The sequence below is a fragment of the Anolis sagrei genome, chromosome 2, assembly GCF_037176765.1.
Source record: "Anolis sagrei isolate rAnoSag1 chromosome 2, rAnoSag1.mat, whole genome shotgun sequence".
Lineage (NCBI taxonomy): Eukaryota > Metazoa > Chordata > Lepidosauria > Squamata > Dactyloidae > Anolis > Anolis sagrei.
The window spans coordinates 251,894,179-251,920,185 of record NC_090022.1 but is presented as its reverse complement, the minus strand read 5'-3'; the positions used below and the strand labels follow the sequence as shown (position 1 = coordinate 251,920,185).

The window sequence follows — 26,007 nt, the reverse complement described above, 5'->3', positions numbered from 1 at the left end:
GGGTTCAATCTCCAAGATATATATCTTATTATAAATATGCAAATATTCCAAAATCCAAATAAATCAGAAATCCAAAACACTTCCTTCTCTCAAACATTTCAGGTAAAGGATATTCAAACCATAGCTTGCATATCTGAGAAAAGATTGACATCTCCCTACATGAAATACAATACACAAAACTGCCATACAGCCCTGGCAAGTTTTGCCACAGAGAAGCTTTGAAAAGATAGTGGGATGATGCGCAAACAGTCCAAATCGATCTTCAGAATGATTTACTATCAACCATCAATCTTGAATCTTAAAAATGTCTTACTATACTGAATGTCTTCTGATCCAACTCTTCAGATTCTTCAGATATAGGAACTGGCTCACTACTTGCTGTAATATGAACAGGTGTGTCAGCTGAAGGAACTTTCTTGCTTTTTTCTTTGCTGTCAGGTTTGGAGTCATTGGTCTATAAATAAAAAAAAAGTTAGGTTTCTGAAGTGATGTGCTACAGAGAGTGAACTACATTGGGCAGGGCAACATCTTGCAAACAGTATATGCAAAATGAAAGAGCAAAATGCAGGAGACACAAAAATGTGAATGCTCCTTTGACAGCTTACAGCTTTCAGCCAACTGCAGAAAAACTACAGTATATACTAGAGTATAAGCCGACCTGAATATAGACTTGGAAACCGTATTGACTCGAATATAAGCTGGGGGGGGGGGGAGCAGCAGTTACTGGTAAATTTCAAAACTAAAACTAAAAACCAATATAATTAATCAGACTGTCCAACTCTGATTAAACCATTATTCTAACCTTCTGCAAGGTAAATGTCCTTATGCATATTTCAATAAGAAATGTAATAAAATAATAACAGTAAAATAATGTAAATGCATAATAACAATAAATAGTGTAAAATAATAAATGTAATAATAGTAACAGAGTAAAATAATAACACTGACTCAAGTTTCAGCTGAGGGGGGCTTCTTCAGCCTAAGAAAAGGGCTGAAAAACTCAGCTTATACTCGAGTATATACAGTAAATCAAATGCCTGCTTGAAAGAGAGAAGGGAAAATTGTCCTATATGGCTTCCACTTAATTACCTTTTCTTCTTTCAGTTCCTTTTCTCGCTGTATATATTCCTTTGTTTTGTTTTCCCTCTTCTCTTTTATGTCTTTTTCCCGCAACTCTTTCTTGTCCTCTTTTTCTTTCTTCTCTCTTTTAAGTTCCCTCTTATTTTCCTTAGTTTCTCTTTTCTCCTCAGCCTCCTTTTTCATACCAAGATCTGCATCAAGGTTTTCTTCATTTTCCTTTTCTGCTTTTATCTTTTTATTTGAATGCTTCACAGAAACTACTTCATCCTGGAATAAAGAAGCATGAATACAACAGGAATATTGATGACAGTCAGATGTTATTCTTGAATCCAACCAACCAACTAGGATCAACCAATCCATGACCAGGAAACACTACAGGAAATTATAACTTTTTAAAAAAATTCTAAAGTTTTCTTCCATATTATTTGTTCTTTTTTTCTTACTTAGCCACCTTGAGTCCCCTCCGGGGTGAGAAAGGCGGGGTAGAAATGCTGCAAGTAAGTAAGTAAATAAATAAATAATAAAAGAACAACACGCCAGAAATCATCACATCTTACCCAGGCTCATATAAATATTATTATTATTAATAATACTTTAGGAAACTGACAAAACTTCCAAATGGTTCATATCTGAACAGCCCTTCCAAGACACAGAGCCCATATGTAAGAATCACAAAACATGCCTAAGAATGATTTTATAAAGGTAAACATCAATATTCACCTTGCAGTCATCCTCATCCTCTTCTTCAGACTTATCTGACGCAGCTGGGGATGTATCACTTTTTATCTCCTCTTTTATTTTTGCTGCTTTTAAGGCCTTGCTCTTCTTGGATCTCATTTTCCGTCTCTTTGAACCTCCCTGCATAGCAGAAAGATTTTAGAAGTGGGCTACTACTACTGCTATAACTACTACTTACAGCACAAGTTTCAATAGCTGAATTCTTCTAATTTACATATGTTGTAAGAAAAAGGAACAGAATTAGTTAAAAAATCATGCTTATGGAGTTGATTTTCCCCTTTTTATGAGTATACAAATTTAATTTAAAGATCTGAAAAAGTCATGTACAAAATTAGGTCTATACAATCAACTGCGCCATTCTGGTGAAAACAAAACAACTTACTGTCCCAGAAAGCCTTTGGGCTTCCTTCCTTGCAAGATCCTTATTTAATAATTTTATGAGGTAGTCTGCACGGGTCTGCAACTGCTTGGCTTGGGGTTTCTTATCAGGATCATCCGGTAGAATCTGAAAGGGCAATTAGGAGTAGTTTATTTAAATTACACAGATAACATCAATATCTGGATGAAAAGAAAGTGTCTGCTAAATTGGGAAACGGTTTCTGAACTGGATTTGTTTCAGCTCACATAAACATTTTAAGGACCTTATGGTCCAGGTCCTTCACATGTCTGTAAATTCCATCTTCTATGTCTTTTAATATAAATGTCAACAAAAAATTTTTTTGAATGGAATAAACTGCCAAGTAGCATTATCTGCACAGCTCATTTTAACATTTATTTACAAATACACACAAAAGCATGTACTTATGCATGAGCAATCTGTGTGCACACAGATGCATGTGTATAACACATAATTAGATGGGCCAAGATGATCTAATGGGTTCAGTTTTCAACACTGTGGGACAACTGTACTATGGATGCAAAACTTACATACAGTTTCTGATATAAATGCATTGTGTCTCCTTCAGGTGCTGCTATAAGCACAGACCCACTTAACACACAACAGAATTTGCTGATGTGTTAAAATATACAAATATATGAATCAAAACCATCCCAGACAGACACTCATTTTGGTCAATAATGGTTCAGAAAAAGGGACAAAGGACCTTAAGGACCAATGTCCTCTACAGTATTCTACAGGCAACTAGAAGTATCGGAGACAAATGACGAGATGTGGTGTGCAGGTAACAAATGAAATGAATTAAGAAGATATGGCACGTGTCAGTTTCTCTCTTGAGTTGTCCCAAAGATGCCTGGCTATTCCAATTGTCATTCAAGCAGCACTGTTTTGATCTCATGAACTATGATATATTCAACAGATGGGAAACAGGCTTACCTTGTGAGTTAAATTGAGGTCTGGGTCCATTTTTATCATTTCCCAGCTTCCATATCCATATTCATAGATGCCAATTAGAAGATTGGAATCATCTTCCTTGCCCCAGTCCATATCAAAATGAGCAGCCTTAGTGTGACAAGGAACAGTGTATCTACACACACACACACAAATAATAAGCAACTTTAACAGTCCGTCATAGGATTTCAAAACTAAATTAACCAAAGAAGTATATATCGACAAAATTTGATGGAATAATAGTAATACTTACTGGGTTGCTGTGAGTTTTCCAGGCTATATGGCTGTGTTCCAGAAGCATTCTCTCATGACCAATGCTTCTGGAAAATGGCCATTCAGCCTGGAAACCTCACAGCAATTCCAATAATGAAAGTCTTCAACGACACTAACTATTATTATTATTATTATTATTATTATTATTGCATCCTTCCACCAAAGAGAATGCATTTTCCAGGCATCTCAGTGACTATACTATACTGACTTTCCTCTTGGAGGAAAGAGTTTGCACTAAAACTGCCTGGCTTATTAAGGGATCAGATACCAGTTCAGGAAAACTGTGGCAAGAGTGTGGTGTTATGCAATTATGAATTTTTTAGACTTGAGATGCAGAAAGCATGCCCCTTGGTCCTATTTTGCAGCACCTAATGTTCTAGGAGACCCCAAAAGTCCATAAATCTCCCTCCTCCAAATAATTTCACTTAGTTTGATTTCTGGACAAACTATGCCTCTTCATAATTTGTACTTCCACAAAAAAATGTGGCAAGTTGGAATTCCTTGGCTCCATCAAGAGCTGTTTTCCTGCCAAAAGCTGAAACAAGATGTTATATCACTTCCAGTTGCACTAAGAGCAATACTGAACCCCAGAGGTACATGTTGGGTGTATTAGCCCTGCTTCGTTCATAGCTGTGTTCTGCTTTAAACACAGAATGTTAGGAACACCCCAGCAAAAGTATATATTTAAAGAACAAACAAACCTCTTCCTTTCCTCGGGATCTGAAGGAATGGATTTATGCAGCGGTGCTAGCTCTTCTTCGTGGGCTATGACTAGCTTGGCATTTACTTGCACTCCTGATATTCTGAATGTTGGGCCTTTAACTTTTCCAAGTCTGCCCCCTTAAAATAAAAATAAAAACCAAACCAGGCAAGTATAACATTAATTTTATAAATAACTGTTCTATGGTGTAAACATCTAAATCTTCAGATAAAGTGATATGTCCTCACAGATACAGCATAGGTAATGAATATAAATATTATCACAATATTACCTAACCCAATGCCATCTATGTTTTTAAGATGGCTGTATGACATGTTATTTTCTTTTGTTCTGTTATCATGAAACAATACTATCACAGAAAAAACATGCCTTATATGACTTTCAACAGTTAGAATGAACCATCTAGTATAGTGGAGTGGGAGAAAACGACTCAGATTACTCAATTTTATAGGTCTAATTATTAATTTTATGTGTTCATGAGAAGTTCAGGTTGTTGCCACTAAGAAAGACAAATGTAACATATGAACTGGGCAATGACGTGTGGCTGAAAGTTACTGCTAGAAACAGTATTAGAATAATAATGGGAACTGTTATGAGCCATGGCAGTTACAGCCTGTTTATAGCACATATCTATTGACTCAGTAACATGCCCAACCAAGGCTAAAACTACACATGTGGGCAGAAAAGGAACTAGGGAACTTTGTCCTTCAGCTCTTGATATATATAGTAATTCTTCCTATTTTAATCAAGCAATTCATACCTGCTCTTTCTGGTACAGATGACGTGTCTTTCAGAGCTTTGATGCATCCACTATGTACCAGTTCTCCAAGGCGTCTGAGGTCTATCTCAGATTTATCCACTAGTTCAGCATCTCTAGCTATAGCATCTAACCTGTAAGAGGACACAAGAATTAGTAAAACTACGCTCAATACACAAAATTTCTTAATAACAAAAAGTGCACTAGCATTAGGTATTTATATAACTCTTCTAATATTACCTTATTCTCAATAATAAGCTTTGGTAAAAGTTCCCTTTCTAATACCACATACACGGGGAGAAGTGCACGCAGAGCATTGCCAAACATACATACTTTCTCCTAACCTTGCCTGATGTTTTGGCTTACAAGATTTGTGCAACCCCCTTGGAATTCCTGTCACTGGCAACATGGCCAAGTCACTTTTATCACATGGCCACTGGGCCATCACTCTTTTTCCTAGTCTAATATTGGTGGAGAAAAATGTGGTCAGATAATGACTCACCTTTCAAGAGGGCCCCCAAATTTCTTGTAACTCTTGATAAACCTAATGAAAACAATTTGATAAGTGATGTGCAAGCTCTTTGTATTATATCTCATTCAAAATAAAACAGTAAAACATACCCAGAGCATACAAAACAAATTAGATAAATAATACAATGGAACATATTCATTTACTGAACAGGTATCCTAAGATAAATTGCCAGTTTACAATTCAGAGTTATTTCAGGAAGTGATTTTTTTTGTTGTCAAAATAGGGTAACAGAGAAACAGCGCACATTATTTTAACTGGGAAACGAGGCAGTTGACAACATAATACAATACAAATCAACGCAAATATAATATAAAATGCAAGACAAAAATCACACAAAAATAATAATGGCCAGAAATAAAATATAAATATATATTAAGAAATAAAAACATTTAAAACCAATTACAATTATTGTGGAGATTCACCAATCAAATAGCATATTTTGCTAAGCACAGTGTAAATCGACCTTGCTGTCCTTAGCAATTGAAATCATTCGCCAAAAACCTGCTTGATCAGGTAGGTCTTCAACTGGTACTTGAAAGATAACAGGGAAGGAGGAGTTTTGATCTCAATGGGAAGGGAGTTCCAAAGGGCCACGGCGGCTACTGAGGAGGCCCTCTCTCTAGTAGCTGCTAATCGTATTTGTGATGGCAACAAGAGAAGGATCTCTTCGGAAGATCTTAGTGATTGGGAGAGTTGGTAAGAGGCAATGCAGTCATATCGGTAAATTGGGCCTGAACCATTTAGAGCTTTAAAGGGCAAGACCAGCACTTTGAACTGGGCTCAGAAACATATTGAAGATGTTTACAATGTAGATGATCTTAGAAAAATTAAAGGAATTGCAATGAAAATTAAACATTAAATTTGTTTTATCTACATAATAAGGGTTTTAAAAACATGCACCTAATGAAGTACAGCTGTTTTCTTTCCATTCAACTTAAAACTGTCCGCAAGCATATCTACATCAATCAGCAGTTCCCACATTATTATTTTTACTGAGGAAAAAAATATTTTAAAATGTATATAAATTAAAAACATATATCACTAATTACACTTCAGATAGTGCTTAAGTAATTTTAATACTGTGAATTTTAATACTGTTGTTTAATTCTGTTTTAATGTTTACATATTTGTAACTTTAAATGATGTGTTCATACTTTTAATTGTAAGCTGCTTTAAATCTCCTTCGGGAGATAAATTGGAGCATAGACATAATAATAATAGCAATAATAATAATGATATAGGTGCACTTAGTAAACTGACAGCAGTTATATGTAATATCTCCAATAGAACCTTCTTCCCATTCCTTACCTCCGAATCTCTGCGTCACTAAATCCTTTAATGTTTTCCCGTGGAATAGTTCGCGGCCTCCCACGTTTTTTAGGCCTTTTTCTATCTGATATGGAATCACTGTCTGATCCAGAATATCTTCTGTTCCTAGAACGTCTCCCTTCACTTCCATTAAAGCTGATCTATTTTTTTAAAAAAACCAGTGTGAAAGTTAAGAGCCGAAGTTTGGCACTCAATGATATTCAGCATTAGTAAACAAAAAAGAAATGGGGGAGAAAATACCTTTCACAGACAAAACCTACCTGTTTTGCACAGTTTCTCATTCGGGGAAGTAAATAAATTTCTTCCAATTCCTTTTGCCTTTCTTCTTCTTCTAACCTTCGCCTGTGTACTTCAGGAATGATTTCTTCCCAGTTTCTCGAGTTCTGTTCAGGCTCCAGTTCAATGTCATCTTCATCCATATTGGCGAAATTAGCTACCTGTTGAAAAATTGGTTTTGCTTCAATCAGAAATGCACATACAATGGCCCCTCATTATCTGTGGAGGATTGGATCCACCATAGATAACAAAAATACAAATGCTGAAGTTCTTATTAAAAAATGAGGTAGGACAAAGGTGGAGCTAGAAAACCTGCTAGCCATCCATCTCTGTCTTCAAGCAACTTCTGCAAAGGACTGAGCAGGAGTGCTGCCACCACTCACCATATTCCTGTGGCAACTATTTGCTGCCTTGCAACTAGTGGTGGCGGCAGTGGTCCTGCACAGTCATTTGTGAACAAACAAGCATGAGCCCCACCAATATAAATCTCAGGGTGGTTGAAGTGAACTCCAGCAGGTTGAGTTCTTGGATTATGAGCCTGTAGATATGGTGGGCCCACTATACTACTTTTTTTAAAAAGCCCAAAGAAGGAGACTCCACCACAGCCCAAGATTGCATATTCCACTACCAACAGCTTCAAATTTTTAATGTGGAACCTCTTTTCCTGTAGTTTGAATCCATTCCCGTGTCCTAGTCTCTAAGGCAGCAGAAAGCAAACTTGCTTCGCTTTCATTACAGCATCCTCTTAAATATGCAGGCACATAAATGATATGCTCTCTTAACCTTCTATTTTTTGTCTCCCTAAGCCACACTAGATCATGATCCAAAAGAAATGGGAATACCATATCAGTAGATCTGAGAAAAGATGAAGTCTCAACTCCCACTAGGTGCCAAGATTATTAAACCGACGCAACTGTATACTGCAAATAATATGAAACAACAGCAAAAATATGAAAGCTCAGGGGGGAAAAACTAGAAAAAGTAGGGAGAAAAACGTTTTTCCTGACTCCCACCTAAGGAAAAAAATGAATTATATTGTCTTTTATTTATTTACCACGTTGAAATGTTGAAGACAAGATGTTCATAGATTTACTGTCATATTTCTAAAAAAATTCTGCTTGCTCCTCCATCTGGCAAAACCAAGGAGATTCCTTATATAGCTTAAGTATTTTCTGTAGTTCAGGACCTTGCCACTTGATACATCGTAAAAAAAATGAAGAAGTTTAATATCTAATTCTATTTCTAAGTGAGTGTTCATAGGATTGCACTCAGTGTCAAATTCTTATCTTTTTTAAAAAGAGTGTTACTGTTTATTTACTGTCTTGATTTTACGGTTTTTAAATACAGATAGCAATCCAGTGGTTACGGCCATGAAAGCCTTCAACAACACATTAAATAGTTTTTGAAATTCAAATATTTTATAAAGACTGCAAGAACCTATATTACATGTTCCATAGGTGACGCCTAATTTTTTTAATTTTTTTTTAAAAGTGAATGTTAGGTACAACACAGGAACAAACACCTAAAAAAGAAAACTGTTTCATGGGTATATTTAATATAATTGGTACAGAATGAGAAAATGTGGTACCTTAAATTGAGAAAGCAATTCATCTCCCACACTTAATGGGCCAGTTTCATTTTCCCGTGTTTCAGCCCTCTTCAAAATTTCATCGATGTCCATTTCCTGAAAAAAATAAAATCAAAAGATACAATGAACACATTGCTTTGGGAAGACGAGGAAACCAAGGGAAATTAAGCTCTGCTAACCTGTGGCTCCTGTTCTTCACCTTCTGGCTCCTTAAAAAGTTCCTCAGCACCAAATTTTAAAATAGCTGACAACTCTTCTTTATTAAAAGGAGTAGAGCTGAAAACGAAAGGAAGAGTTTTGGTTTTGACAAGGAACAGAAAATTATTAGTCTCCAATTCAAGACAGTTTATTTATTTGTTTATTTAACAGTATTATATACTGCTTTTCTCACCCCTGGGGTGACTTTCTGAAATCGCTTTAAACAAACCAATTTTATATTTAGCTGATACAGCATGCAGCATTCTTTGGTGATGCACCATTTAAGTACTTACCAAGTCTGACTCTATATATAGCTTTCAAAAATCAAATGAGATTTGGTGAACTCAAGAGTATTTAGGCTCTTTTAAATATAGTTCATCCCAAATAACATACCTGGAAGGTGCAGAACCTGTATGCAATACTGTTTTTCCTGTAGTGTCCATTCTCTGAATGACTAAGTGATCTAGAACCATCTTCTTTTTTGCTCTTTCCAAGATATCTTCTTCTACTGATCCTTTAGTGACTAGACGGTAAATGTTAACCTACATGTAAGCAAACAAAAGTAATTTTGAAGGATTATCTAAGTGAATGCATGTTAATATGCAGTTTTATTCACAAATGCATTATACTGAAAAGCAGTCAGGTTTTTATTTTTCCTTATGATATAACCTAGGCATGGACAAACTTCAGCCCTCCAGGTGTTTTGGGCTTGAACTCCCACAATTCCTAACAGCATCAGGTCCTTTCCTTTTCCCCCTCAGCTTCTTTAGAGAGAAAGGGGCCTGAAGCTGTTAGGAATTATGGGAGTTGAAATTCTAAACACCTGGAGGGCCAAAGCTTGCACATGCTTAAAATAACAAATTAAATAGCAATTCTTTTGAAGTATGTAAAGGGTATTCCACTGGCCATCGCAGTTCAAGAAGGCTATTGACAAACTGAAACAGGTCCAGAAAAGGGAAGCCAAGGTGATCAAAGTTCTGGAAACCAGGCCTTATGAGGAACAACTTAGGGAGTTCACTACATTTAGCTTGGAGAAGTGAAATCAAGGGTAATGTAATATATCTTTAAGTATTTGAAATGACAACGTGTAGAAGATAGATCAAGTTTGTTTTATGTTGTAAAAGAGACCAAACCATGAATCAATGGATTTCACTGTTAAACTAATAACTTTTAAAATAAGAGCAGTTCCAACAGTGTAAAAGATCGCCTTAAGAGTTGTGGATTCTCCGTGCTTGGAAGTCTTCAAATAAAGGTCGGAAAGGCATCTTGTAATGGTGAACTGGTTACGAATTCCTGTATGGTAGCAATTTGTACTAGATAAGACCTTATGATCCCTTCTATGATTCTATTATTTTAAATAAAAATGGCATATTCCAGGAGCTGCAATTCTCAGCAAGAAACCATGAGCATTCACACTGCCAGACAGATAAAGCAGCTTTAACCATTAGGAAGTTCAGCAGAAATGTGATGGAGAATCCTGGAGTGATCCTTCCACGTAGCTTACACTGACATTCCTAAATACTACATAAATGCACTTGGAAAATGAAAATGTCAATGGTGTGACTACAGAAAATGACTTGCTTATGGTCAAACAGTAGTTTCCATGGTCAAACAGAACTCAAACCAATCTACCCATCTATAAAATTCTTAGTCAGCTATACCATTTGTGAAGTAATATTTATGCAACAGGAAATTACTAATTAAAAACATAAATTGGGATAGAAACAACAAGCTATTTAAATTTAACAATGTTTGGGGGGATACAATGCCTTTTTATAGATAACTACTTGCATTTTCTTTGTATATTTCTTTATCTTGAAAGGTTACATGCACTGCACTTTCGATTCCTCAAAATTTTCTAATTCAAAATATCCAATCCCTGTGCCATCTGGGATGTATGGAGCGGCATTTCCAGTTTTGCAAAAAGTCATAATTCTTTTCCAGGATGTGAAACATATTGAAATTATTCCCACCCAAGAGGGCATGAAGTCCAGCCTAGGTTTTTTTAAAACACCCTTGGAATATGCGTGGCTCATTGGCATAATGTTCCCTACTCTTACTCTAACAAATGTGCATAATTAAGTGTGTAGCTATATAATCCACGTGTAGTTGTATCAAATCAAGTTGAAATAATAATTAAAGACTCCCCAAATATGTTGTCATTTTAAGGCATTTTGATCTTACACGGGAGATATCCAGCTACTAGATTAGAATTGTAACTTAAACATACATACCTGCTTCTTTTGTCCAATCCTATGCGCTCTAGCTTGAGCTTGCAGATCATTCTGAGGATTCCAGTCAGAGTCAAATATAACTACAGTATCAGCAGATGCTAAATTTATACCCAGACCTCCAGCTCTGGTAGACAGTAAAAAGCAGAAATCCTGAAATTTAAAGACAGGGATGCATTAATTTTTTTAAAAAAACCTTCAAAATTCACATAATAATTCACATAAATATATTAATTAAGGCTATCATTATGGACCAAGTACTTTAGAAATGTAAATATATAGATTAACTGTCATTATTGGATTGGCTCTACCTGAAACAATGAACTAAATTATGACTAACACAAGCTTCATTGATTTAAATTGAGTTACTTTAAGTATGGCTTAATTCTGAATCTGAGCTACTATCTATACTCCCCCCTTTCCAAAAAGATAATCTCTTAAATGCATTATTTTAGTCTAAGCAATGTAGACCAGGAGAAGTTAAATAAATAAATACAACTAAGAAATAAAAGAGAGGAATTGACTAGCAGAGCTCCATTCTATGCAATTGAAAAGAACCAAGTGGAGTCTAATGGCACAAAGCTTAGAGACAAAAAGTCAAGTAATTTCTGCTTTCCTAGGAAACAGAGAGTTAATCCATTGTTTGATGCTTTGTTAAATCCAGTTGAAAACAGACAGCTCCCAAGAGAAAACAGAAATAAATGAAAAGCCTTTGCAAGCAAAAGAAAAGGCTACCTCAGAACCTTCTGCATTAAAATGATCCAGTGCTTGTTTCCGCAGTTCTCCTTTTATTGAGCCATCTAGCCTCTATAGGGGAGGAAAAACAAGTAAATGAAAACTGTCAAAAGGATGTGAATTGTAAGAGATCAATTAATACATTAAAATGTGTGCACAGTGACATAGTTTACAAGTAAAGTACTTACCTGAAAAGGAAACTGACGATATTTCAAATATTCAGCTAGGATGTCCAGCATCCGCACCATCTGAGAGAATATAAGCACTCTGCTGCCACGTTCCCGTAAGCGAATCAGCAGTTTATCTAAAAGGATTAACTTCCCACTACTTCGGATTAAATTCTTTAAAAAAGGAAAAACAAAATATTGGGACTTTAAAAACAATAATCTGAATTGAGCACATTTTTGTATTTAGTACTACACCAGTTAGGTAAAACAACATATAATTTAACTGTTCATTTCCAGGAGGAAATCTGATATAGATGGTTCAAAAGTCTGGATTTATTATTAATTGTGGAATACAATCAGACGTGATGTTTTTAGCTTGGTAATAGTTAAGCATCAGACATATTATAACCAGGAACAGACAGGAAAAATGAACTGAATTTACTTCTGAGTTTACTACTTCTTTTTGGAAAAGGGATCATGTGACTTTTTGAAAAATCTGCCCTTGATTATTGTCAGATACTTCAAAAGAGAATGCATGACTGTTTAGGGCAGTGCTTCTCAATCTTCCTAATGCCGCCACCCCTTAATACAGTTCCTCATGTTGTGGCGACTCCCAACCATAAAATTATTTTCGTTGCTACTTCATAACTGTAATTTTGCTACTGATATGAAGGCTGTATTTTCATTCACTGAACCAAATTTGGCACAAATGCCCAATATGCCCAAACATGAATACTGGCGGGGTTGGGAGGGGGGTTGATTTTTGTCATTTGGGAGTTGTAGTTGCTGGGATTTATAGTTCACCTACAATCAAAGAGCATTCTGAACTCCACCATAATGGAAATGAACCAAACTTGGCACACAGAACTCCCATGACCAACAGAAAATACTGGAAGGGTTTGGTGGGAATTGAGCTTGAGTTTCAGAGCTGTAGTTCACCTACATCCAGAGAGCAACGTGGACTGAAACAATGATAGATCTGGAACAAACTTCGCAAGAATACTCAATATGCTCAAATGTGAACACTGGTGGAGTTTGGGGAAAACAGACCTTGACATTTGGGAGTTATAATGGCTGGGATTTAAAGTTCACCTACAATCAAAGAGCATTCCGAACTCCACTGATAGAACTGGGCCAAACTTCCCACACAGAACCCCCATGCCTTGAAGGGACTTGCAGGCGCGAGCCTCCCTTCAGCTTTGCATGCTCTTCCTCACCTGCACATGTTGGGTGTACTACATTTACATGAAAGGGTATCTCAAGTCACTGGCAACAGGAAAGAAATCATTGTGAAATAAAATCCATAGTCTGTGGTACATACAGAGTAGTTTAATAGTAATATGTGAAATTTTACCTGTAAGGCCTCCTGTTTGTTATAGAATTCATTGTCATCTGGTGGTTTAATGAGGTAGCAATGATTACAGCATTTCTTGAGCTCCATCATAATATTCAGAAAGCCTGAGGTACTGCCCTTTGACCCTTTGCTTAGGGCTTTGTAATTCCTAGTTAAAATCCACCTGTGATATAACAAAATATTGTCAACCATGGAAAATAAAGAATGTTTATCAGACAAGTAACTGGCAACGACACATTTCAGCTGACGCTGCAGAAAAGTTTAATAAAATTACTTACTTGTAATATTGCTTTTGCAATGCACTCATTTCCATTCTTAAAATTTGTTCAACCTTGGCAGGTAGAGATTTTTCAACATCTTTTTTAACTCTCCTCAGAAGAAATGGTTCAAGTTCTTTGTGAAGGCTTGCATAGCCAAATTCCCTTCCTTTCCCATGTTCCTCTTCAAAATCCTCCCAAGAAGAAAACCTTCAATAGAAAACATGGAATTTTAAGCTGATAAGATTTTCAAATATATGATATATTAGTGACTGAATGTTTCACTTCAGCATAAAATCCTGGATATTAAAAAATAAACATATAAGAAATACCGAGATATAAGGAAAGAAAACCATATTCATTCAGTCTTGTAATGGCACTAATTACAATAAAATCTGTTCCTGGTTTGAAAGTGTTATTTCCTGTTTAATTGTGTGGTACTTACTTTGAAAGCACTGTAGTTGTTATACCCCAGAAACTTCGTTTTTGTGACTACCACAAACCATGCTGAATTTGTTGCAACTCTATGAAATATTCACTGAAAAACTGTAACAAAATATGCTTCAGGATGTCTTGCAAAAACAAAGTTTTTGCAGTTTACTAAACTTTTTTCATGTTTTAATGATAGAAGCAATTAGGAAATAACATTTATAATCCAGGAACAAAAATCGTGTTACATAGTAGCTCTTTACAGGAGGAACGGCTAAGACAATGGAATGGTTGAGGATTTGAAGAAGAAGACATAGTTTTTATAATGTTTATTATTCATTGCTTTTGTGGTTTTTAAATGTATTGTGACATTTAATTATTGATGTATGTATTACATCAATACATACGGGAATTGTTGATGTATGTATTTTTATATATGGCATCTAATTGTTGCCGACTTGTACGCTGCCCTGAGTCACCTTCGGGCTGATATGGGAGGGATACAAATGTTATAAATAAATAAATATTTATTTATAAATAAATAAATTCAACAAATGATTAGCTTGACACCTGCTAAACAAGTCAACAAATGATTAGCTTGACACCTGCTAAAGACAGCTGAACTTCAAAAATAACTGATTGGGTTTTTATGTTGTTGTTTTAAACTAGTTAGTTTCTTATGTGTTAAATGTGCTTAATTCTATAAGCTAAGCATTGTGTGCCCCCCTAACAACTCTTAGGAAGAATGTTTCTTTAAGTGATAATTTTAGGCAAACTAGAATGCAATTGCACTACATATTTTTTGTTTGTTTTCTTATGTGTGAATGGGTTTAATTCTGTAAGCTAAGAACTGTGTGTTCACATACAGTGAGGCAGTGTAACTCACATTAGGTGATAAACCTGAATCTTCTCAGAAGCTATCTACAAAGGACTCTATGTAACTTTCTAAATTCTATAATGACCCATCATTGCTATATTATCCCAACTCTTTGTGTTAAAACAGATATACAAATGCTTTAATAAATCATAGTGAAGTTTACAGATAATTTTCAAGCCTAATGACAAATAGACAGCATAACAGAAGTACATAGAATTATGTGTCGACGCAATATGCAGAAGATAAATACTATTATTAAATATTACTTTTAAATACTAGTAAAAAGTAATGAACACACTATCAAAGTACTATACATTTTTTGAAGAGGGCTGTTGAAATAAGACCACTTATACCAGTGGTTCTCAACCTGTAGGTCCCCAGGTGTTTTGGCCTACAACTCCCAGAAATCCCAGCCAGTTTACCAGCTGTTAGAATTTTGGGACTTGAAGGCCAAAACATCTGGGGACCCTCATACGTTGAGAACCACTGACTTATACATTTAGTGTAGGGCATCTGCTTACTTTTCTGGCATAATGAAGTGCAGTAAAGACCAGAGTTCCTTCAGGGAGTTTTGCAGTGGTGTTCCAGTGATAAGAAGGCGATGATTGGACTTAAAGTCTATTAATGTCTTATATAGGAGGGAATCATCATTTTTTAGTCGATGGGCTTCATCCACTCCTATAAAGGCCCAGTTCAATCCACCAAGGAATGACTTTATAAAAAAAACAGTAAAGAACAATCAATATGGTTTACTTCAAAGAGGAAGTATTTAACATGGTAGTTTAAGTAAGTTATGGTTCTGTAAAATCAATTTCTGAATACAACAGAATAGCGTTATTGCCACTGTACTATTGCACACTGAAACTAAATGCCTTTCCTAGCACAGGACACACCCATTCCTCCACACCCCAACCACCATCACAAAGCCCCCGATGCCACATCAACGCAAAACCATGGAGTTCAACATAGCCACAGCTCTAGGATAAAAGCTATCTCTCAGTCTGTTTGTCCTTGTCTTTGTCACCTTGTATCATCTGCCAGGTAGCAAGAATTAAAAAAAATGCTGGGTGAGATGGATCCTCAAGAATGCTGTGAGCTTTCTTAAAGGCTGCAGTACCTATAAAGTTCTTCCAAAGAGGGGAGAGGGCAACCAATGATTCTCTGTGCAGGAGTGGTAATCCTTTGGAGCACCTTCCTAACTGCCACTGTGCATTTACCAAATCATGCACAGATGCAATAGGTTAGGACACTCTCTATAGCACAGTTGTAGAAAGTTTCTCATTCAGTTGCTGGTTCCTTAGATGTCTCAAGTACTACAGTCTCTACTGGGCTCTCTTAATCAACGCTGCCATTAGAGTACCCCAGGTGAGATCTTCCTTAAAAGTGACATCCAAGAACTTAAAACTGGCCACCTGCTCCACTTGGTCTCCATTCATGACCAAGGATTGGATTTCTGGTCTGTTCTTTCTGTTGTCCACTATAAGCTCATTGGTCTTACTGATGTTAAAAACCAGATTATTGTCCTTGCACCACAAGAACAACTGATCCACCTCATCTTGATAAGCAGACTCAGCCCTTTCAGAGATAAGCCCCACCACCACTGTATCATGTGTGAATTTGGTCATGATATTGCTATGATGGATGGGGGTGCGTTCATATGTATACAAAGTGTAAAGCAGAGGCCTCAGCACACAGCCCTGTGGCATCTCAGTGTTGAGAGAGCTAACAAGGTATGATTACTTAATCTAACCCTCTGGGAATGTCTGGACAAGAAGTTCATGATCCAGGAACAGATTGAATATGACAATCCAAGATCCATAAGTTTAGACACCAGTCTATATAACAATGCCAGGAGGCAGCACTGAAGACAGACAAATCCCTAATCCAAGACTAATGTTAAAAAGTAAAATGATAAAAATAAATAAATAAGTAAGCAAGACACACACACAGAAGGTCCAATGCTTTTTTTTTTTGTGAAACCTAATACACCAAACCCAAAGTGGCATAAGTTAACCTAGTTATGGGGAACATAAGCATTCTCATTCAAGCCTATTCCTAGCTATAACATTCTACACACAATTTGCAATACTATCAAAAATATTCTATAGATAACTCTAGGCAAGAATTTTATCCAGATACATCTCAAAGTGAATGATAGGTCTAATTACTTACCTTATCCTTCAACAAAATTTCATAAGTTGTCAACAGAATGTTAAATTTTAATCGTTTGGTCTGTGGGTGCATCCATTCATGTGTTCTTATCTACAACATATACACAGATATCGGGTTACACATTTTAATGCATTTTATTAAACTTCATAATATCAGTGTTAACTTATGCCATTTCACACTCCACTTGCAGATGTACATATAAACATTTGCTATTTGCGCAAGCAAATGTTTATATGTACATGATGGGGTGTAAGTGGTTGAGATTAGAAGAAATGATAGCCATCTGGAAAGGAAAAGCTGTCTTTGGGTACATGGCATAGCCGACACGAGAGAAACTCCTCACTAAGCATGGCTTAGCTTGTTTCTTTGCAAACATCTAGCAGTTGCTTCTCTAGAGACAGAGATGTTGGCCTGGCCTTGAGTATAACCAATATATACAGCATAAAAGTAAGTATAATATCCTTCATTTCCCTTGATTATTCTAAATCTTATATGAAGGAAGGTCTATTTCAGCAAAAGCCTAAACAAAGAATTGGTTTTTATTTACAAGAACATACCACAAAGAAGATATGTATGTCAAATCTTAACATTAGTCTCAAGCATAGCAAACCAACTGAATCAATAGGATTTATATTTCTGTTGACTTATCACTTCTGTTTCAATGGAGCTACTCTAGTCGGAAACATAACTGCATATAAGCCTTTGTACATAATTTACTTGCAAATCCACCCCTCTTAACTAATCACAAGGAATGTAGTTCATTAAGAGCAATGAACTTTTTGGAATTAATTCCCTCCAAGATGACAGGAAACAAGAGTAAAACTGATTTTTCTGTATGTTGTTGGACAAAAACTCTCAGAACCCTAACGCAGGCCATACTGGCTGGGGTTTATGAGTGTTGGGAGCACTAAGTTCCCTATATCATACAGCACACTGCTAGGGCATATTTCACTGTTGATTTCAATTATCATTTGGTATGGTTCACAGAAAGTAATGTTTTTACTTATTATAATTAGCAATCATGTTTTATAATAAATATGATGGTTCGAACTTAAATTCTTGAACTCAAAGATTTAACAATCGCAAAAATTAGAATACTCATTTCCTAAACCAGATAATATAGTAAGCATAAAGTAGTCAGACTACTTTGTCTAGTTTTTCTAACATTGTAAGTGCTTAGGTACATGTTCAGGTTAATATTCTTCCCTTTCTGAACCAAACACAAAGAATAATGTATTATCTCTAAAACAAATGTGGTTACAAAGTTGAAATAAAAATAAACATAACAAAAAACTCCCTACAATAATATGAAATGCACTTAATCACTATGTAAGCACTTCAAGTATCAAACACCTTTCTTTAGCCCTTTATTCCCTTAAAATGCAGATTAACTTACCACATTTCTGCTAGTAATATCTCCCAAATAAACAACAGCATTCATTTGAGGAGCCCACGTCTGGATTTCTCTTTGCCAAGATGTCAAAGTGGAAAGTGGCACTACCAGTAAGAAAGGCCCATACAACTGATGTTCATGGAACAAGTAATTTAGAAAGGAGATAGTTTGTATTGTTTTACCCAATCCCATTTCATCTGCAAGAATGCAACTATTGCCCCTGAAAAATGAGACAAACAATGTGTTTAAATATTATAGTCATTAACACTTTGTATAAAAACAAGTCAGTGTTGGTTACAAGAAATATACTTAGATTGTAATGTGTTTACAATGTAGGTGATCATCAATAGCAAAACATAAATAACCCTCTGAAACTATGCATTTTGAAACCATTTTATATTATAATAATATAAAAATATACATATTTTTAAAATTATAAAAATATGGAAATACTACACCAAGAGAGATGGATATTCATTAGTTACATTTCTAGAATGGGCAATTTCTGAATTATTTCAAGTTTAAGAAAGCTGTTTTCTAAATGACTGTATTCATCCTGAAACAAACAGTATTTGTATAGATATGGCTGTCTTATTTGAACATACTTTAATAAAATAAGGAGCATATTTTTTTTAAATCATGGAACTGTAATATTTTATTTATGAACTTACTTGCACCAAGAGTGAGCCAACCAATTTAATCCATTTAATTGATAATCTCTTAGCTCCAAACTTTCTTGTCCTCCGATGTAAGATGGTTGTTTTTTTAGGGCCACAAATCTGGGCCTCTGCTTTAGAACCTGGCAAAAAGTAAAAAAAAAATCTCAGTATTGGTAACTCTCATTTAGGTTGCATACACAAAATTGAAATGTTACATTCCTTGCTATTCATGAAGTAACTTATACAAAAAATGGTAGTAAAAGCAGCAAGATCATGTTTGAAAGATCCTACATACAAAATCATGTAACACAAGACTCCAGGGAGTAGAGTAGGTTTGATCTAATAGTTTTCTGTGCACAAGTTTAGGCCTGTTTCTTTTTGTTTTGAATTATGTTGCTAGCAATTCAATGTACTTCTGTTAGAAGTAAGAAAAAAGTACAACCCAAACTACTGACTGTGAAAAAAAACTATTGAAAGATTGTGTTTACCTTGCATTCCTTAAAAGGAGTAGTCTTGGACTGGTTTCTGCTAAAATATTCATCAATGCGTGACTGAAACTTTTTTGCAATGAGAGCACCATCTTCCCAGCTGCACTCTGAATAAGGAAGACCCTGCCATTTGCAGTAATAATCTGGATAGCCTGCTGCTGACTTCTGATTAGAATGAGCTATGGAAAGCATTTTAAAAACAAAGTTAACATATTGCTTTATTATTCTAGTTAGGCTTAAATGAGAAGTTGTGTGCTTAACAACTCAGGAATAACCCTTTAAAATCTATGATATTCAAAAATAAATTATTATTTGTAAAAGTATATGAAATACAAATTGTTTCCAGTTATACAACACTGCTAAACTCAAAGCTTAAGAGAACTTCCCATCTCCTGTTTCTACTTTATTCTGCTGTTTTAGAAGCAGAAATTCAACAATAGATGCTACCTAATGATGTACTATACTGTCTTTTTGTCATCACTGTCACTTTCAAATTCTGTTACTTACCAATTATTCGCTCTACTATTTGATACTGTTTATGTAAGTCATCTGTGAGTTCTTGTTGGCAGTTGTAATATTCCACATCTTCTGGAGAAGCATTTTTCAACCTGAAAGAATATTACATACACTATAATAACATCACTGTACAAGATATAACAAAATATTATTCTGACATTAGAAACATTCTGCAAGTTTGTGTTTGAAGGACTAGGGGCCCGTCTACACAGGCCACATACCTTGAAGTGATCTGGAGCAGGGTAATAATAAATAAATAAAACTATTTATCTCCCCGAAGGGACTCAGGGCAGCATACACATACAAAATGGCAAGCATTCAATGACTCAGGAGAGTACAATAAAGCAACAGTAATAAGAGTGAGCTTACGACAATCAGTAAGACATAGTTAACTAAAACATAACTTAACGTTACAACAAATACCCTAGAAGCAATTTAAAATACAGTTACAATAAAAATGGCTGGTGCCATCTGAAATGTAATGTGGCAGCCATATAGTACAAGTGGGCACTCCAGGGTAGCACAATGGCTGTTCACACTGTGTGGCAATAAGTTAGTCTGGCGGTTGGATGGAGTTTGCACAGCCCAGCAGTGCTGAACCTGATTTGGTGCTACCAAACCACCACACTTACATACCCCTCTTCACCTTGGATTACGGCGAACACTGAGCATGAAATTGCTGGTGATCACTGCTCATCACATCTGCTGTCGCTGGTTAGAGCTCCAGACCAACACAAAAAAAGGGGAAGGAAGAAAGGAGAAATTGCCAGATCCCCCCCCCCTTCTCTGTGCAGCATCAGTGGGTGTGATGAGCAGCAACAAGTATGAAGAATTTTAGAAAACTTAATTGAGTGAAGTTGCAACTTTTATCAGTTGGCATCAAAAGGCAGCATTATCTTGGTTTTTTTTGTTACTGACCCACTGCATGCTGTTGTACAAGCCTCCTCCCTTCCCCCGCTCTTTAATTCTCACCAATACTGATAATTAATGAAGATGAAATATTGGGAAATCATTTTTTTTCTATTTAATGTATTTATCTGCTATTTTTTTTGCCAAGCCATTAGCAGATTAGTTCTAAAAACAAGCAAATGTTATAGAACCAAGCAATTCTCTAAGATCAGAATTTTCTAAGATCAGTTGAAGATCGATTTGGGAAACTGATGACACGAGCTCTTCTGCCTTCCTTAAGGTTAAAGGAGTCTTTCACTGCCCCAGGAAATGCAGAAAAGAAGAAGAGCTGCTCTAACAAGCTCCCAGGCCAATTAATGGTTCCTTCAGGAACCGATGGCATGAAAGACCTGGGGTGCACTACCTCATTTTTACCTTCCTTTAAAGTACAGACTCTTAGTCCACAAAGAAGGAATAGCAACTGAAGTAGAAATTACTGGACATAAATATATAATAACAATATTGTAATACAATAATACTAATATATTAAATATAATTACTACTGATAATATATAATAATAATACTACTGATAATATATATCTAGCCCCCCCCTAAAATAATATCTCAATAAATGTACAGCTATCCAATTGATTTGTATCCCCGCCTACCCCCCCCCCCCCCCCCCCGGGTGATGTCTTCTGATGAGCTTAATTTGATAGTCAGGAAACCCATTCCATTATCTTTAATTTTTTTTAAAAAAGTTAACACTATTACAGATAGTACTCCAATCATATAGGGAAAAGGAACAATATAAAGTATCCCACATAGTACAGTAGTATGGTACTCTCATTACCATATTAAGACAATTTCAGTCTATGTGATTAATACTGTCACTGTTTCGTTTGACTGACAAAATAAAATAAAAGATTGATACTTTCTTTCAATCAAGGCGTAAAAATGAAATACAGCACTTTCATCTTTTAAACTATCTTTTATATGTTTATATTGTGTTATACACACACACACACACACACCACACACACACACATCTTCGATATCAGTGATTCTCAACCTGTGGCTCCCAAAAATCCTAACAGCTGGTAGAACTGGCCGGGATTTCTGGGAGTTGTAGGCCAAAACACCTGGGGATCCACATGTTGAGAACCACTGCTCTATATGAACTCTGAAATTATTTTCCTAAATAAATGTAAGACAGGTGCTATCAAAATACTTGAGAATTTTCATGCTTGTTACATATTTTGTAACAGTTATACACAAAACTCACCATCGTTTGGTTTCCTGATCCTTTTTCTTGTAGTTGTCCAGCTTCTTCATTCCTCTAACATTCTGCTGTTTCAGCGTCTCTTCAGTTTCCCAAGTGTTATGGATGTGGGACCAACCTTTCCATTTAATTAAATACTGCATATCACCAGGTTCTTTTGATTTATCAAATCCTGCATTGGGATCTCCATCAGCTTCAATTGCATAGATAGTTGTTGTAGCACCAGTTGCTGAAGACAACAAAATAACCTCAAGATCAGATGGCTACAATACTAATTGTATCGTTCTATAAGCAAGCCATGAAATAGTACAAAAGTTCTGAGTGTCATTAAAGATTTAACACAAACTGCATTCTACACATACTGTATATCAGAAAAAATTGACAAAAATTGCTGGAATAGGGATCCAGTATGAAGGCAGTGGCAAGGGGCAGAGGTGAGAAGTGCTTCCACCCCATTATCCCTTCCTTGCCAATCCAGAAAGGAAAAAGCAGAGCTCCTTTACTGTAAAAGTCTGTGTGCCCCTATTTTAAATGGCCACAGCAATCTCTTTACAGAGAATCAAGTAAGAAAGTCCTTATTAAAAATGGCTCCTGCTGCTTCATTCCACCTCAATCACCCCAAATGGCTCCCCCATGTTGCTGATGAAATCTGCTCAGGCTGAACATGATGGAGGGAAAGAGATCGGCATTTTATTTCATTTGAGCAAAGGAGAGGAAAGGGAATAAGTGTACTCTTTGTCTCTGCCTCACAGCACTGCTTTTGCACTGGGTTTCTAACTGAAGGCAGGTCACTTTCTTTGATCTTCTCAACCCCCCTCCCACCCCTCATTTTTTCAAGAAGCATTTTCATCCTTTTCCTACATTTATATTATTTTCTCTATCTGCATTTGTATATTTATTTATTATTTATTTAGAACATTTATACCTCATCCTTCTCAACCTCCAAAGAGGGACTCAGGATGGTACAATTGTAGACATTTTAATATCAGCAATGGAACCTACCCCTTCCCCAATTGTAACCCCTCAAATAAAAAGATATTCTCCTTCTCTTTAACTCTTCCTCATTATGTTCCCTCTAAACATTTTAGGGGGGGGGGGGTGTTGCCTATTACATATTCCAAACATTTACATGCCTCCAACTTATGTATGATGTCAGTTTATATACAAGTATATACAGTAAGTCAAGGAAGAATGGATTATACCAGCATATCCAAATAAACTACATCACATAAAACTGAATTAAGGGCTTTGCACTATATTGCTCTTGCATTCTGAAACACACTCTCCTCATAATTGTAATTAGTTCCCACTCTAACTGCATTTAGGAAATGTGTGAAAACCTTAAACCGGCCAGTTAAACTGTTTTGACATTCATCAATTCTTCACTGAGGTGTCATATTTATTTATTTCTTCAAAATGTTGTTAGCTCATATTCAAAATAGGGCAATAAGATCATTAAAAACACCAGCCATTTCATAATTCATAATGTAATTTTTTCCAGAAATTTCACAGAATCACCAACTAGAGATTTTACAAATCTAAATTAAAGTCACCTCCTTTTCGCCCAATCCGGCTATCCATAAATTTTTCAATGGTTTCAAATTCATCTTCTTCAGGTTGTGGGACATCCTCTCCACAGACTTCCAACAGATCATCTGAATCCGTCTTTGCTTCTTCTGCTTCTTTGTAACTCACATTTACTGTTGCTTGACGGCGAGATCCTCTTTTATCATAATCGTCATCATCTGATGACGATGATGATGATTCGAGTTGTCTTTTTTTCGGCCCTGTACTTTTCTTCCCACTTTTCTGTTTTATTCTTAAACATTAGTAGATATCAAAAAAGGGGAAAACATTCAAAACAGTGGAAATAAAATGCTTCTGAATAAACAAGAAGTGAATTATGCTTAGAAATCTTTGGCTAGTATTAGTATACGGACTTTTTCTAAAGCTTGTGAAGAAGACCCTAGAGCTGCCGCATAACTCTTGCAGCCCATTCTTTGCTCAGAGGGACAATATTCCTTGACACTACCAAGATTTGCCTCACATTTTTGTTCCCCACAAATTCCCTCGTATTCCCATGCCACAGCCAGAAATCTATATAAGGTTCCTATTCCATAAAACTAACTATCCAAGAAACTGAGCATTAGGCAAATCTAATGTTGATCTGGTGTATAGAAGCCCCAGTGAAATGAACAGGGTCATTAGTCAACAACTAATTTACATTTCATTGGCTTCAGTGAATCAATTCTAGACAGGACTAACAGAGTTAGTTCATTACAGACACTAAAACAAGAAAAGGTGGTTTTGAAAATACAGCCATGCCACAGGCATGGAAAAGATAAGATGCTCGATCAAATTATGGTAACATGCCTTGAAACCTTATTTACCCTTCTTGTACCCATATTTTTCTATTGCTATTCTGCTTTTTACACTATACTTCTTGAGTGCACAGAAACAACTATAAAGCTGGCTCTAGCTATGTTTAGTACACAAAAGCCACACAAACGTTCCACCTTGTGTCCTACATATGTCATCAGTTGGGGGGCCCTCCCCCCAGCACCAACTGCTGCTCTGGGCCAGAGTGAAGAGAGAGGGGGCCAGAAGACAGTACCACCTTGTATCCTGTGCTATGCTAATAATATAATATAATATAATATAATATAATATAATATAATATAATATATTGCATCTAATATAAGATACTGTATATACATATAATATCTATAATAATATAATACAATATAATACTAATAATAATATGATATTATAATTATATATTTTATATTACATGTAATATTACTAATAATATTACAATATAATGTATGTATATATATCTTGTAAGCCGCTCTGAGTCCTCTTCGGGGTGAGAAGGGCAGCATATAAATGTTGTAAATAAATAAATAAATAAATAAATAAATAAATAAAATAAGAAATAAACTAAGATCAACAAAGTTCAGCAATTTTCCATCTTACTCTGTTCAGTCAGGAAACAGACATTTTGAGCTGAACTAGTTCAAATGCTTGGGCCATCTCCCATTACCAACGTAGCCAGAAAAAAAAAGAGTGTCTCTAAGATAAAAACAGAAAATACTTACTCAGCCAAGTGTTTCACATCCTAAACAAGCCTCGACCAAACAGAGAGAAATTCACCTAGCATTTATTTTGGATGAAAATCCAATATATTTTACATTTTCAATTGTCACATACCTTCTTGGAGGCTTCCTGCTTTTAACTTTGATTTTTGGCTCATAATCAGATTCACTCTCTTCACAACTGCTTTTATCTCTGCTTTCTTCCAAATCAGAATCTGAAGCGGTTCCAGAGACAGATCCTGATCCAGACATTTGCCAGTCTTCACTACATAAAATCAAAATGTAAAAACTACTTGTATGTATGGATTTAAGTAAATGAGATAAGAATAATCTCACTAACAGGCAGTTAGGACATTTCAGTATCATGTTTTACAATATGTGAGCATCAATTTACTAACACATTTTAGTAAAAAAAAAGAAAAAAGGATGCAACATTTTCTAAAATATCCCACTTTGCTTAGGGAATATAGCTTACTGGTAATTGAAATGAGGCAGCTATGAAAAATATTTTAGCTAAGTCTATGGCTGAGATCCTACATTTAAGTTCCATAGCACAACATGTGCATTGATTGTGCTACATGTCCTTTGTGATGAATGACGATATTATGCAACTGAGTGTGTGA

At 35.7% G+C, this 26,007-nt stretch overlaps 1 protein-coding gene across 2 annotated transcripts in view; it reads right to left on the bottom strand.

The window, feature by feature from the left end:
- CHD1 (chromodomain helicase DNA binding protein 1) overlaps positions 1-26,007 on the bottom strand; it is a 52,456-nt gene that overhangs the window by 7,487 nt on the left and 18,962 nt on the right. For both annotated transcript variants that reach the window (XM_060761831.2, XM_060761832.2), the window contains exons 6-32: positions 25,500-25,649; positions 23,843-24,108; positions 22,293-22,518; positions 20,110-20,210; positions 19,603-19,781; positions 19,127-19,254; positions 18,459-18,675; positions 17,063-17,152; positions 15,412-15,602; positions 13,606-13,794; positions 13,328-13,490; positions 11,995-12,147; positions 11,807-11,878; positions 11,075-11,224; positions 9,234-9,382; positions 8,822-8,918; positions 8,643-8,738; positions 7,039-7,215; positions 6,758-6,918; positions 5,420-5,461; positions 4,921-5,051; positions 4,141-4,279; positions 3,152-3,302; positions 2,201-2,323; positions 1,801-1,938; positions 1,090-1,347; positions 314-454 (exon numbers count right to left, since the gene is read on the bottom strand). In XM_060761831.2, the coding sequence (XP_060617814.2) occupies positions 314-454; positions 1,090-1,347; positions 1,801-1,938; positions 2,201-2,323; positions 3,152-3,302; positions 4,141-4,279; positions 4,921-5,051; positions 5,420-5,461; positions 6,758-6,918; positions 7,039-7,215; positions 8,643-8,738; positions 8,822-8,918; positions 9,234-9,382; positions 11,075-11,224; positions 11,807-11,878; positions 11,995-12,147; positions 13,328-13,490; positions 13,606-13,794; positions 15,412-15,602; positions 17,063-17,152; positions 18,459-18,675; positions 19,127-19,254; positions 19,603-19,781; positions 20,110-20,210; positions 22,293-22,518; positions 23,843-24,108; positions 25,500-25,649 (4,078 nt within the window). The remainder of the gene's footprint in view (positions 1-313; positions 455-1,089; positions 1,348-1,800; positions 1,939-2,200; positions 2,324-3,151; positions 3,303-4,140; positions 4,280-4,920; positions 5,052-5,419; positions 5,462-6,757; positions 6,919-7,038; positions 7,216-8,642; positions 8,739-8,821; positions 8,919-9,233; positions 9,383-11,074; positions 11,225-11,806; positions 11,879-11,994; positions 12,148-13,327; positions 13,491-13,605; positions 13,795-15,411; positions 15,603-17,062; positions 17,153-18,458; positions 18,676-19,126; positions 19,255-19,602; positions 19,782-20,109; positions 20,211-22,292; positions 22,519-23,842; positions 24,109-25,499; positions 25,650-26,007) is intronic.